The 15,321-nt window shown below is 41.3% G+C and overlaps 1 protein-coding gene across 2 annotated transcripts in view; it reads left to right on the top strand.

Annotated features, from left to right (window-relative positions):
* The window catches only part of Reck (reversion inducing cysteine rich protein with kazal motifs), a 70,266-nt gene that overhangs the window by 14,239 nt on the left and 40,706 nt on the right, over nucleotides 1-15,321 (top strand). Inside the window, exons 3-6 of one of the 2 annotated variants that reach the window (XM_034502401.2) lie at nucleotides 2,193-2,267; nucleotides 3,403-3,439; nucleotides 5,580-5,665; nucleotides 7,624-7,671. In XM_034502401.2, coding sequence (XP_034358292.1) covers nucleotides 2,193-2,267; nucleotides 3,403-3,439; nucleotides 5,580-5,665; nucleotides 7,624-7,671 — 246 coding nt within the window. Of the gene's footprint in view, nucleotides 1-2,192; nucleotides 2,268-3,402; nucleotides 3,440-5,579; nucleotides 5,666-7,623; nucleotides 7,672-8,743; nucleotides 8,845-15,321 lie in introns of those variants that run through there. The other variant, XM_034502402.2, reaches the window with a different exon arrangement.

Here is a 15,321-nt window from a genome sequence, read left to right as displayed (position 1 = left end):
GATGAGAACTGAACCCAGGTTCTCTGGGAGCACAGCCAGTGCTTCTAACCACTAAGCCATCTCTGCAGCCCCCTAGAGATTATTTTAAAAGTATAGTGATCTCTGCTTTCTCCCAGTCGCTGCTAAGATTGGTCACATGCTACTTGTTTTCCCTTATGACTCTGTCACCCCTTTGTCTGCTTTGTTTTTATTCTTACTCTTCTTTTATTCTTTTATAGTGGAAAATTTTAAGTAAACACAAAGATAGAAAAGAATAGTTAATCCTATATTGAGCTTTAACATTATTAATCATGGCCAGTTATGCTTCACTTACCATTGTAAGTCTGAGTCTTTCTATTCTTCCCTAGCCTATTCAAGCAAATTTATATTGGAACAGACCAATTGGAATATTATTTGTCTTTGTTTTTGTTTTGTTTTTGTTTTTCGAGTCAGAGTTTCTCTGTGTAGTCCTGGCTGTCCAGGAACTCACTCTGTAGACCAGGCTGGCCTCGAACTCAGAAATCCACCTGCCTCTGCCTCCCAAATGCTGGGATTAAAGGTGTGTGCCACCACTGCCCGGCAGGATACTATTTGTTACATTATTTCTCAACCTATAATTTATAAGGACTTTAGACAAAAGAATAACTGGACATAGAATATAACTTAGCTGTAGATATGCTTGAAGTATCTCACACAAATAATAATGATGATAACAACAATTGTACTATTATCACTTGTTTAAATAGGCAGTGTTTAGGGATGGAGTGATGACGACTCAGTGGGTAAGAGCACTTACTGCCCTTGCTTTTTGTTTAATTTTAAAATTATGTGTTTGTGTGTATGGATACGTGCTTATGCGCACAGGCGCCTGTGGAGTCTGGGAACAGGCACCAGATCCCCCTGGAGCTTAAGTTAAGGGGTGTTGTGAGCCACCTGATGTGGATGCTGGGAACCAAACTCAGGTCCTCTGAAGAGCATCAAGGGCTCTTAACCACAGGTTTCACATTGTAGCTCAGGCTGGCCTAGAACTTACCACGTAGCCCAGGCTGCCCATGAATTCCACAGTCATCCTGCCTCAGCCTCCTTAGTGTTGGGATTACGGGTGTCAGCCACCGTCCGTGGCTGATCTATAGCTTTCTTGGAATTGCTTTGATGGATAAATCCAGTCATTTATCGTTGAGTTTTCCATAATTTAAACTTCACTGTTCAAATCTCTCTGGTATCATTTAATGTCTTGTTGGTGCTTCTTAGTAATCAGTCATTTGGTTTAGTGTAGAACCATCAAGGCGTTGTTTAGGACCTTGTATTATCAGGGTTCTCTGAGGAACAGAACTGAAAGGATGAACACACACAGAGACACACACGGGGCTTGGTGTGCAGTGTGTGTGTGTGTGTGTGTGTGTGTGTGTGTGTGTGTGGTCAGTGTGGCCTGGTTCAAGTGCTGGGATTACAGGTATGTGCCCCCATACTCGGCCATGTTTATTTCATTTCACTTTGTGTACATTTAAGTTGAATTGACAGACTTGATTTACATTTGCTTTTTGAGATAAAGCCAGACACTTGGTCAGACTTGAAGATTTTTGGTTGTTTTGTTTGGCAGGTCTTCCCATGGATGATAATAGATCTAGCTGTCCTGTTCTATGACATTTAATAGTCATTGCTGATGCCTGTCTAAGTGACCCTCGCCAGCTCCTCAGCCTGTGCATTCAGAGATGACGTTGTCTGTAAGCTTATGCCAGTGCTTAACTGACTTCACCTCACTAGCAGCAAGGGTAAAATAAACAGAGTTTATTTTGAAATTACCACCAGTTGATTAAAAACGACTGGTAGAACAGTTAAAATGGCTATCTTCATCCTTTTCTCTATCTTTCATTCCTACCAGGTAGGTTGTAGCTTTTCTTCCACTCCAGTTAATAGAAAGATTACTCAGTGTAATTGGACTTCCTTGGAATGTTCCCTCAGAAGCTGTGTGTAATACTGGCATCTGAAGGCTGAGGCAGGAGGATACTGAATTCATACCAGCCTGGGCTATATAGTGAGACCAAGTGTGTAAAACAAATTGGACCTTGATTTAAAGCCCTCCAAGGGTTCCTCTTATAAAAGAAAAGCATTCTGGGAAACTGGTTCATCTAGAGGATGCAACTTTTACCCCCTCTTCCTTTAAAACAAAAATGTCTCAAAGATTTTTGGCTTTTTTTCTTTTTGTCAAATAGATTTTCTCCTCAAAAAGTGAATCCCGACTGAAACATCTGTTGCAGAGAGCCCCAGATTATTGCCCAGAAGCAATGGTAAGTCTTGCAGATCTGTGGAAGCTCCGCACACACAGAGGCATCTCCTGAGTTACTTTTAGATTCCTCAAACTTCTTATGTGTGCTTGGAGTGTGTGATCAGAATAAAAACTTAAACCTAACTTTTTAAAAATCTTTTTACAAATTGGTAAATAAGTTAGTATCTTTCACCTTTTGGCTTCTATTTTAGGGCCTAGGAATACAAATAGTCTAAATATAATGTATTCCAGTCTTTAAATTTCACTGTAGTTTTTCATCTAGAATTTAGAATTTTATCACTGATTTGACTAATTTTATGAAAACTATAATAACTAAATCTTACATTTATTTGGATTTGGAAAGTTGAATTTGAAGTGAGGGAAAGTATGTGGCTTCTTTCTTTCTAACACTCCATTTCTGGCACACTGTTATTGATACTCTGCTTGAAGTCCAAATCAGGAAGTCTGACTTGTCTCCGGAGTTTGGGTTGGTTTCATTGTTTGGAATGTGTGTGGGCCAGGCCCAGAGAGCCCGCCTGGGTGTGCATGAGAGGACTTCTTCAGATACAGTGGCCTCTGTTGTGTGGAAGGAGGAAGAGGCCGATGGTGCTCAGACAGTTCTGGCTTCTTTTCCTTAAGCTGCCCAGCAGACACTCTCTGTGCACTTGGAAAGGGTCATGGTAGTAAATAACCCGAGCACCTTGGCTCACTCTTAGTACTTTTAAGTGGGAGGAAGAAAAAAGAATGTGCAGTAGTTCTCTCTTTTTTTTTTCTTGGTTTTTCGAGACAGGGTTTCTCTGTGTAGCCCTGGCTGTCCTGGAACTCACTCTGTGGACCAGGCTGGCCTCAAACTCAGAAATCTGCCTGCCTCTGCCTCCCAAGTGCTGGGATTAAAGGCGTGCGCCACCACCGCCCGGCGATGTGCAGTAGTTCTCATTCTCAGCTTACCTGTTTTTAATACTTCGTGTGTGTGCATGCATGTGCACGTGTGTGCACCATGGCTGGTGGTGCATTGAGATTAGACTACAGTGTGTGCAGGAGGTTCCACCATGAGGGTTCAAGGGGCCCAGGAATTTATCATGTAATTTATCATGTGGAAATTATCATGCATAGAAGCTAGTTATTTGCATACAAACATTTGGCCATTACAATTTCAGGTTGAAATTTGGAGTTGCATGAATTCATCTTTGCCAGGTAAGCAAACTTATTCCATGAATGTAAAATTTGCATCATAGTCCTAAACCTGATTTGTGGCAGGGTTTTTTAAATAATGTATTTATTATTGCATTAGATGAGTGTGTCTGTGCACGTGCACATGCACAGCTTTTTAGGAGTTGGTACTCTCCTCCCGCCTGTTGAGGCAGCTCCCTCTCCCCCTCTCCCTCCCCCTCCCCCTCCCCCTCCCCCTCCCCCTCCCCCTCCCCCTCCCCCTCCCCCTCCCCCCTCCCCCTCCCCCTCCCCCTCCTGGCCTGTGAGCTTCAGCCTCCTGTCTTGCCACAGGAGTGCCAAGATTACAGTGAGCACTACTTGCTTCATCCACCTTTTTAGGGGAGTAACAGACATTATCAGACTTGCGACGTGAGCAGTTTACCTTGCTGAACCTTGTCACCAGCCCCTGAGTACTCAGGGTTTTATCCTCTCTTTGCCTTTAACACCCATCTTTTCAAATGTATAGCTTATTTTCATTCTGTCAGTGCTGTGTAACTCTTTTTTTTCTTTAATAGCAGAGTCTAATTAAGTAATTTTGGCTAGACTGGCCTGGAACTCTCCATGTAGAGCCAACAGTGCTGGGATTAAAGGCATGAACTGTCATGCCCAGCTATAACTGTAATTCCTACCTCCACGTCTGCCGTTCTCTGGAAATGAGTCTTTGGAAGATGACCGGGACCTCTTGGTTCCCAGGCCTTTCAGTCTCGGTGTTTGTGCTCTTTGAGTTTCCTGTAACATGGGATCTTACAATCTCACCTTGGCTTTAGACCTTAGACTCTCTCCCGTGCCTCCTCTTCTGTAGCTGTTCTAATATGCAGAACTCTTCCTGCCTCTCTCCATGCTGGACAGATAAGTTGTTAACTAGTCACCTCCAGGAAGGGACTGTGTTACTTGTGACTGGTAGACGTTACTGCCTAGATCTCTGTGTTTGGGTAACATCTGAAGTACAAAGCCAAGTTAGCAGACGGATACTAGCTCAGTGACATGCCCTTTGCAAGGTCGCGTATCTGTCTTTCCTATTCCCAGTTCAAGTCTTTGTTACTACACTCTTGGGATAGAATATTGTAATAGATTTATGATTAATGTCTAAGTATATTGTATGTGTGGTACTCATCTCCTTCAGAAAGAATACCTCAGGGGATTTCTGCTTCCATTGTACTGCCAGACGTGGTCTTCTATAATTGAAACTCACTTTCTAGCCCTGGTTAAGTGCTTAAAAAAAAGAAATATGCCTTATGTTTCTTCAGCTTATGAGGAATGTTGTACTCTCTGAAGCTTACATTGCAAACAAATTGAGCAGTGCACTTCTGTTCAGACCAAAGTATAATTTCCATGAGGGGGTCCTCATATATTTTATCTGTTTTGTAATTTCATATCTCTTGTAGCATGTAATGGACTAACTTACAGGCAGTGAGGATTCAAAACTGAAAGCGCTTGTTGAGTACATTTGTTTGTCAAGGTTCTAGGTGTATGGAGATACCAGTGTAGTACACCGAGAATAACAGTCATGCAGCTTGTGATCCAGTTACTGTTCACTATTCTAAGAGTTCAAGTATCTGACCCAGGAAGCAAACTAAACCAGAATAGTCCACAGTCATTTTTTATGATTAGGTGTGCCCATCAAAGCCAGGATTGGCTCAGAGAAATTGTTCCTGCATATTTTCTGTATATCAGTTTTTAAACAAGGTAATGAATTTTTATGCTATTCTATGTACTTAGCACTTCTAACACAAAAGATTCATGTGCTTTTTTGCATGTTTGATTAAATTATACTAGAATTTTTATACGTGATGCACAGTATGAAATAAGGAAAAGCTCTTTGTCCCTGGCTTTCCTAGCCTTGCATGCCCTCTCATAGGGATGCTGCTTGCCCAAGATGAAGGGCGACAGAGCTCAGGAGGAGCAGAAAAGGATAAAACCACAGGGCCCGGTATTATGTAGTGTGGCACCCTAAGGAAATGACATCACTGGGAGAAGGACCAGGGGAGATGCATAAATCATTTGGAGGCCCTGCTGTCTGAACTGGTTTTCTCATTGACTTATAATGATATTCATTACTTTTATATTATTTGTCTTTGCTGATTCTTATGAATCATTTCAAACATCTGAACATTTTGTTTTTCAGGTGTATTTAAGAAGTCTGATGGCTGGGTTGGCTTAGGCTGCTGTGAACTGGCTATCGGCTTGGAGTGCCGACAGGCATGCAAGCAGGTAACACCTGACAGTCAAGCTTTTAAGCATCATGGAGTACAGTAGGAGTTTAAGCTGTGCAGTTTTTGAACTTGTCTGCTTCATAGCTTTGGAAAGGCGACCTAAAAAACTTGTAAATTCAGCATTAGGTTTGTTGTTCCTCAGTTGTGGCCACTGCACATGAGATCCTCAACCTTATTCTTTTTCTTTCTTTTCTTAGATTTATTTATGTGTTTATTTTATGTGTGTCGGTCGGTATTTTGCCTTCATGTATGTTTATGTACCATATGCAGACATGGTGCCTGTGGAGGCCAGAGGAGGCATCAGATTCCCTGGAACTGGAGTTATAGATGGTTGTGAGCGACCACATGGGTACTAAGAATTAAACTTGGGTCCTTTGGTAGAGCACCAGTGTCTTAGGCGCTAAGTCATCTCTCCAGCCCCCTTTTCCTTCTGTTCATCTCTTTGCCACACAGAGGATTTTTGGGACCAAGGCATTTTGTCCTTTCCCAGGACATGCTGAGTCATTGTGTAGCTTATTTTGTCTTCATCTTCTCTTTTTCATCATGGCTTTACTCTGGTCATGTGATCCTGTCCTTTCTCTGCTCTGTAGGTACATGTGACCCCTCCCTCTAGTAAGCCATGGCTTCTCTTTGAGAAGGTGTATCTCTGCTCCAATTCAGATAGGCCCCTGAGTCAACAATACATGTTTTTCAGTAGCTCCTCACATTAGTAACAGTGGCTTCCTGGGTTTGCTATTCTAAGTGGTGGGTATGGACCTAACTGGGAAGCTGGCTATTTAAAAGGTTGTTTAAACTAACCCAGAACCTAGCTGGAAGCTTGTTCTAGAGCCCGTTCTCTGGGATATGTGAGATGCCAATGTCTCCAGCACTTCTGCTGTTGAGTTTTTCTTTATGTTTTTGTGAAAGGGTCTTTGTGTAGCCCTGGCTTCCTGTTACTTCTATGTAGATCAGACAGGTCCCAATCTACAGCAGTTCTGCCTCAGCCTCATGAGTGCTGGGATTACAGGAGTGAGCCACCACACCCAGCCTTACATTCACTTCTGTATACACAACACTGCATTACAGCCTGCACATGACCCAGGGATCTGCTACTCTCCTTCAAACCTTCAGTAAAGTTGAATTACACAGGTTTGAACTCAAATCCTGGGGACATAAAGTAGTTGCCAGCCCATTTGTCTCCTTGCCCTGACCCCAATCCTGTCTTCCCCCATCCTTATCAGCTAGTTTGTTACAAATTGCATGAGACTAGGTGACAGAATAGGAGGAAGTGAAACCAGGGGCAAGATCTCTTGACTCTGGAACAGGGTCTCTAAACTGAGACTGGTGGCTTATAGAAGAGTAACCATTTGGCTGCAGATCTGTTTTGCATTGTTTTGCACAGAGGCACGTACTTCCCTGTGAGAAGTACCTCACTGTTTTCCTGAGACCAGTCCCTCAGGCCAGTCTCTGGACAGTGGAGGGTTACTGCCTTCTCTGCATGTGTGTTGAGAGGTCATGGAAGGGGAGCCTGAGCACCATGTTCTTTAGCCGCCCTCTCCATCCTCTGTGCTGATTTTCTGAGGAGGTTGGTTCAGTGTAGTCAGTGTAAAATGATGGACGGGAAGGGTTACAAAAAAAGCAAAATGTAAGCGCCTTGGCAGAACTTCACAAGGAAATTCACTAGAGTGGAATTCAGCTTTTAAAAGGCCTCTGATTTACATTTCCTTCAAAGTCATCTAGTTTCCAAAATAACAAAAGAACCATGTTGTTATGTGAGATTGAAACCATAAAAGTTGGGCTGAAGCTCCATTTGTTGTAGTTTAGGAACATCTAAATATTTGAGTATAAGGTTTCCCATGATGAAATAAAGAATATTATACCAACAATTATATATAATAATATATACTAGATTGTGGGGTTTGTCCTATACAAAAGAAACAGCACTCACAGTAAATGAAGATTTTTGGTTGCTTTTAGGCATCTTCGAAGAATGATATTTCCAAGGTTTGCAGGAAAGAATATGAGGTATGTATCTTATTTAACAAATTTGGATAGACTATTCCAGTGTTCTCAGAACTGACAAAATAACTTAAATTTCAGAAATTAATTCATTTTTTAAACAAATTGTCTTCTAACTTAGCAGAAAATTCAGCCTTGATTAAAAACGTCTTTTACTTTCTCTAAAGTGTTTTGACTTTGAGGTTTATTGAAATTAAGTATTGATTTTAAAGAAATGCTTTAAATCTTTCATTCAAAGATTTCATCTATAATACTTTCATAGCAAAGCCACTGGTTGATTTAAGATTCTGAAATTGTTTTTATAAGTTCTATATCCTCTTTAGCCCCTTTCCTATCTCTGAACCTATCTTGATGTCATTCATATATATATATATATATATATATATATATATATATATATATATATATATATATGTAGCTTATATCTAGAAGAAGTAAACTAACAAAGTCAGGCTGCTAAATTGAGCACTTCATACTTCAGCACCTTGCATTTGGGAAACCCTTGTCTCCAGAGTGGGTCTCCAGCGGTGTGCTCCCTGGTATGGAGATAAGAGAGTGAAAGTAGAGGAAATAGTTGACCTTGTGCAAATCCTTTGGGTGTCAGTTTTCTAGAACCCCCATGAAGTGTGACACTTGTATTACTCTCAGAGTTAAGGTCATGGAGTTGGGAAACTTCAATGCATAGCAGTGAGGACCCTATTACAGTCTGTACATTTGGGAGAAGCAGAGCCATTCCCAGCTGCTTCTGTATTATACTTCTGATTAATTTTTTTTCTTTTCTCAAAGTCTAATTATATTTCTTCATTAACATTTTTAGACTAGAGAGTCTTATTTATCCTTTGTCCCTTTGTTCTGTTGGCTAAGTTACATCTGGTCTCTGAAGAAAAGTTCCCAAGTTAATGTCAGCCTCCCTCTGTTCCTACTAAGAAGAGCTGCTGCCAAGAAGGGAGGGATCTTTTCATTGTTTTTCTTACCTCTACCTTTGAAATGACCAATTTGGGTTTCTCTTGAACAAAGTGGCTAACTGTGATAATTCCTTCTTTTCTTCCACATGATGTCTGATACTGTCCATCTGTAGCCTGTCCTCCATTACTTTAGTGTGCTTCCTTCTCTTGTTTGGATTTCTGCATTGCCCTAGGAAGTCTGCAGTGTGTGTTGATGAAGGACGAGACAGGAAAGGTAAGAGAGACAAACACTGTGCTACAACAGAGATAAGAACAGATTGCCTCCCAGACTGCCTGTCTTTATCTGACCTAGAGTTAATTAAACAACCATTTTTCAAAGTCTGTAGGAAAAAAAAGTCTGTAGGGGAAAAAAAAAAGCCTATAGGGCATGAGTTCTTTATTTTTTGTGTTAAAAGCTCAAATAACTCAACATAATTCAAAACTCAGGTTGATTTCTTAAATATGATTTAGAAATAATGAGAGACAACATCAATTTAATTCAGGAAACTGGTTCTGCATCACAGACCCAAAGCAAATCACAGCTGAAATTTAGTCTAGAGATAGGACTGTCTGTGAGCACCTCTAAAGTGAGTTGGATAAATTTGGTACAATACAGTCTGTTTAACTTGCTGGTTCTCTGTTCACATCAGAGTCTTACCAAGCGGGCATTTAATACCTTTTTCTCTGCCTTGGGGTGGCCGTTCCTTGTGGTTTCAGGTAGTGTATTTGCTCTGAAGGACAGATCTTACATGGTTTGAGTAGAGATTTAGAGACTGGTCGATTGCATTCAGAAGAGTTTACTATTATTAGTGAAAAACTGGTCCTGGTTCCTTTAAGGGGATTTCCTAGGAAATTTATTTAAATAAGAGTTGCCTTGTTCATGGTGTGTCTTCACATCAGTGGAAACCCTAACGAAGACACCTAGTGTCCTGGCATACTTTTACCATTGTTCTGTGCTTGAAGGTATTAGATAGGACCTCATCTCCTGGCATTGGGCACACTTATTACCTTATTATGTGTTATAGGTATAAACACTTTAGTGCTAGCTTAGTTTTCTGGAAAGAAACAATGGAATACATAAGCCGAAAGCTAAGCAGGGACAGAACACTGAGACGGCGTCAGCTTTGAGGACGCTGGCAGTCACTGAGTTGGTTTTCATAGCTATATAGTCTCTAATACTTGGGAGTCAAAGAAGAGATTTTTGGTACCAATAGAAGATAGAAAACCCAATTGTGGTCTCTTTCCAGAGAGGCTGGACTTGCAATATGGGAGGCAAAAACTGTGACCATCTTTTTGTATCCTTTTGTAGAGGAATGCATTGCTTCTCAAACTTAATGTCTCTCTTGAAAACTGGTATTAATAAATTAAGTTTGAAGCCTTACTCATATAAAATAGATGCTTAGAAAATCTCAAGCTGAGACTATATCTAAAATAATTCTAAAATGGTAGTCCTTTCTTAGATGCCTAAGGCAAATAACACAGATTCTCACTGGAGGAAGGAATTTTTATTCCAGACTTAAAGCTCCCACAGATAAAATTCTCAAGAAAGTAAGCAACTCACAGTTTTAAAAAAAAAAATCACAAAACTCACTAGAGAACAAGACCATGAGACAAGAACCAACAGGAGCAGTAGTGGGAAGAATAGACCTCAGGCACCTGTGCTACAGAGACTGTCACATACAGACTGTAAAATATTTAGCATGAGTGAGAAACAAGATCCTGAAAATACACAGAGCAAGTATAGTTAGGAAGAATTTCATAAAATAAAATTTTAATTGAAGAAATAGAAACATAGTGGAAGCTGGGGTAGTGAGCCATGGTAGAGGCAGAAGGACAGTGTTCAGATTCATACTCAGCTGCAGAGTGAGTTCAAGTCAGCCCAGGCTGCAGGAGAGGGATCTACATATTATAGGATGATGATGATGATAAAGATGATGATGATGATGATGATGATGATGATCAGCTTACATTAAGAAGAATTTAAAAAAAAAAAAAACCCTTTCTTTCAAAAATGACCAATAGCTGATTTCTCAGAAGCAACAAAAGAAGCCAGAAGACAATATCTACATGGTTCTTAAAGAAAATAGCTATTAACCTAGAATTTTGTATCCAAAAAGATTTCAGGAAATAATGCATCATTAAGATGGTTGGAGAGGAGAGAGTGGAATTGAGTGAGAAAGTAGGGGGCAAGTAAGAACAAAATATGATGATTATGTGTGTGCATGTGCATTTGAATATGTGTGATGTGAACATGTGCATGTGAACATGTCCCAGTGAAACCTATTACTTTTATGTTAACTAAGAATGCATTGGGCCTGGGGAGATAGCCTCATACATGTTGGAAAAATGTGAGGACCTGAGTGTATACACAGATAAAGCCAGCATAGGAGCAGGCATGTCTGTAATTCCAGTATGACAGTGGCAAAGCGAGAGACAGAGACAGGAGGATCTCTGGAACCTGACACCCTAGCTAGCTAACCTGATGTATGCAACTGAGGATCCACCAGAGACTGTCAAACAAGGCGGAAGTTGAGAGTCAGTACCAGAGCTTGTCCTTACATCTTCTGTACACTGTTCTGCCATGCATGCACATCATATACACACAAAAACCAGGGATTTCTTAAAGATTTTTTTGTTTGTCTTTTGAGACAAGGTCTTACTATGTAGCCCTAGCTGGTTTAGAATTCAGTATGTAGACCAGGCTGGCCTCAAACTCTCAGAGACCTTTCTGCCTCTGCCGCCAAGTGCTGGGATTAAAGGTGTACAACACCAGGCCCTGTAGGAAGTTCTTACATAGGGAGTTTCATCTAAAACTGAGAGATCTGACTGATGATCTTTCTTTCAACTCTGCTTTTCTCATTTGATCACTACCCCCCACCCCAAAAACAGAGTACCTCCTTCAGCATTAAGCACTTCTGGGCTGGCAAGGTGACACAGTGGGGATAAGTACTTGCTGCTGAGCCTCACAACCCGAGTGCTACCCACAGTGTCATTCCTCAAATGTTGGAGGAGAAAAACCTACTTCTATAAGTTGACCTCTGACCTCTGACTCATGCTAAGGTATACACTCACACACACACACACACACACACACACACACACACACACACATATATATATATATATATATATATATATATATATATATATATACAAAGACATGCAAATAAATAATGTAAAAAAACATTTAGATAATACAGCTTTGAGAATTGCATATATTTGAGTGAGATCACAAAGCTTTGATCTAGAGGCTACCAAAACCAACCTTTAACTTGATGACTCCCACAGAATCACATTCATATGCTATGGGCCTTCTCAGTTCTGGGTTCTCCTGAAGTTTCCCACAAGCATGGTCCTTGAGACACCCAGAAGTATGGGCTAGGTCATGATGAGGCTGTGGATGTACGGTGCTAGAACCCAGTCATATTTAGAACACTCAAAGCCTGGAATGGCATTGGCCCCAGCAGCCAGAGCAGAGGCCGTAAGCTTAACACAACCAGGGCGGTGTGTGCTGGCTACTCTGATTAAAATCAGATAACTAAGAAATTGTTTTCTGTGAGATATGAGATATAACCTGTGGAGGTTTTTTACACCATTTTTGTTCACAATTTATCCATGAACCGTTTCTTCTGGATACCAGTTTGGTAATTTTTGGAATTTTTGATTATTGATTTTTTTCCTTGATTATCAGAGTAAACATTGATAAATTCTGTGAGGGATGTGAGGAGAGTGAAATGTCCAGAGACCTGGTGATGGTGATAAAATTAGGAGTTTAAATTTAAGTTCAGAATTCATAAATTCATGTCCTACCTTAATGTCAGACTTGCCTGACTCCGTCCTAATGTGCCCTTCCCATTTGCTGCTCAAGCCACTGAAGTGAGTGCCGCAGCTGCCCCGACCCATGCTCCTGCCTGCCTCTTCTCTGTCCGCTCCTGCTCCGGCCTTTCCATACAGTCTACAGAATTGTCATTTTCCCATCTCTTACTTCCTTTTCTCAGTCTAGTTCTTTGACGGTTTTCTTTAAAGCAGGTGACAGACAGTAAAGAAGATCCAGGATGAGATATGTCTCAGATTATCCTTTTTCAAAGGTTTAGGAAGCTGGAAAATTGGCTCAGTGGTTCAGACTACTTGTTTCTTTTACAAAGACCTAGATTCAATTCCCAGCACCCACATGGCTGCTCACAACCATCTGTAACTCCAGCTCTACAGGACCTGACACCCTCTGTTGACCTCTGGGTCATGAGACATGCATGTAATCCATATGCAGACAAAACACTCATACATATAAAGTAATAAAACAATAATTTTTTAAAATTTTAAGACAAAAGTGTTGGGTTAAGTAATTGCTAAAACAACCAGATTGTTCTGCTGATGACCTGGTTCTGTGAGAATGCTAAGACAGAGGTAGCACAGAGGCCCTAGACTGCAGAACAAAGGTGAGTCCCAGTTTCAGCTGTCTGCACCACTGCCAGCACATGGCTATGTGTGACAAGGTGCAGGTTCGTGTAAAACAGTATTTTTTGATTATTCATGTGGTTCACAATTGAGAATAGCATGTAATCAAGGCTTTTTCCTGTGTTGTGTACTACAACCACCAAGTTCCTGCAGTTACCAGTAATGTTTTATGTATAGAAAGGAAATGAGTATGTGTAGTCCTCCACCCAGCTTACCACCTTTAGCATGCACTGTGCTCTGCCCCTGGATGCTGGGGTTGAGTGCGTGTTTGTGTGTGCCTGCTGGGATTGTGCCATGTCCTCAGCGGGTGTTCAGTAAATGTATGCTTCAAGATATGTTTGCAGCAAAGCTTTGTTCGTTTTTCTCGTTAACCTTGGCTCTAGATTTACTTTGTGTTAGAAACATTAAAGAAAGGAAGTGGGGACTAGTCTAAGGGAACAGAAAGAGCAGGACTGGGCGTGTCACTGGCAGATGTAGTGTGGAGTCAGTCTGCTGCAGTGGTTCTGGTGTGGCAGGTAACAGTATAAGCTTTGGACAGCTGTACTGTCCCTCTCTCAGTCAGCTTTTGACTATTTTAACAGGAGTACACAGACTAGAGATGTGGCTTAGAAGCCTGTGGCTCCATTCCTAGTGGGTACACACTTGCTCTTAGACATACACAAATTGCCTTTGTGGAGTCTTAGGGTCTAAATATAGTGTGTGTCAGTTCACGCTGAGGAGATGCCAAGAGTTGTTGGAGCGTAGGGAATAGCAGAGTGTGATGGAGAACGTTAGGAATGGTGAACCTCTACAGAGGCGTATGCATCAGATCTGGCCGTTACCTGCAGCTGATGAGCTCCAAAAAGAGCGAAACCTCTGAGGTCCTGCAGTACTGGCTTACCATAGTAAGACTTACTTGCTGGGTTGCACTGCGCTGTCATTTAGTGTTGTCTTAGGAGAGGAGAAACTTACTTAGTGTCTTTGTTGCTAGTCCATTTCTTTTCCTGTTCATACCTTAGCTGCGTAATAACATGTCTACAGTCTTGGTCATGTCAGACTAGCTGTGATCTTGTCTCACCGTAAATGGTCTTCCACTGGGTGGCTTATCTTCTCAAACTTTGTTGTTTGTTTTTGTGGTACCAGGAGTTGAAGCCAGGGTGTCATGCTTTACTATGAAGCCACTTCCCTAGCCCAGACCCCATATCTTTAATTACCCCTATTTAATGACAATTCTAGAATGTTCCCTGCTAACTTTCTTTTTGAGATGATTTCACTATGTAGCCCTGGCTGGTCTGGAACTTGCTATGTAGACCAGGCTGGCCTCAAACTAACAGATTCATTAAAGTCATGCAACACACACACACACACACACCGAAACAGACAATTGTCATCTTTCTTATACTTCTTACTAAGATGGTGAGTACAGTCTTCCCAGACGTAACCAAATAAAAGCCAACAGATATTGTCTACCCTTCCCTCTTTGGAGTCATCTCCATGGGTCACTACCTATTATACCCTAAAGATTTATCTGTTCCCAGGTATGGTGGTACATATCTTTATCCCAGGACTCAGGAGGCAATGACAGGTAGATCTCCGTAAGTTTGAGGCTATCCTGATCTACATAGCGAGTTCCAAGGCAGCCAGGGCTATGTAGAGAAACCCTGTCTCAAAAACCAATAAAGGAAGGAAGGAAGAAAAGAAACAGAAGGAAGGAAGATAGATTTAAAGTGTTACCTCCCTTTGGGCGTCATTAAATATGTTTGTATGTATGTATGTATGTATGTATGTATGTATGTATGTATGTATGTATGTATCTCCTTAGTATATCTTGGTTAATACTGGCCTCTGAGTCCCTGGAGCAGAGCTCTGCAGTTGTCTTTGTATCTGTCTCACATTCATTTACTTAACATTCGTTGAGTTGATGATGCAGTGAGCTGATACAGCAGTGCATGTAGGAACTTTCTCAGTGATGAGCCACTGTCTGACAAAAGTTTGCAGTCTAGTCGGTGAGAAGAGGAATCCACATAGACTTAGAAACAGTGAGCAAGCACACTGCTAGAAACCTGCAGGAGCTACACTGGGACCTGGAGGGAACCCCTTCCCAGCCTAAGGAGAAAGCAAGGGAAGACAGGATCAGTCAGAGCTGTGGCCGGAAATGGGATGATAGTGCTTTCTCCTTTTATTTCTGAAATCATTATCCTGTTGCCCACGTTGGTCTTAGGATCCTGTCAGTCTCAGTTCACTGGTGTGTTCTTGGGTTTCTGGTGTGGTATGCCCT

This window comes from Arvicanthis niloticus, chromosome 5 (assembly GCF_011762505.2).
Source record: "Arvicanthis niloticus isolate mArvNil1 chromosome 5, mArvNil1.pat.X, whole genome shotgun sequence".
In the NCBI taxonomy this organism is placed as follows: Eukaryota; Metazoa; Chordata; class Mammalia; order Rodentia; family Muridae; genus Arvicanthis; species Arvicanthis niloticus.
This window is presented reverse-complemented; position numbering and strand designations above follow the sequence as displayed.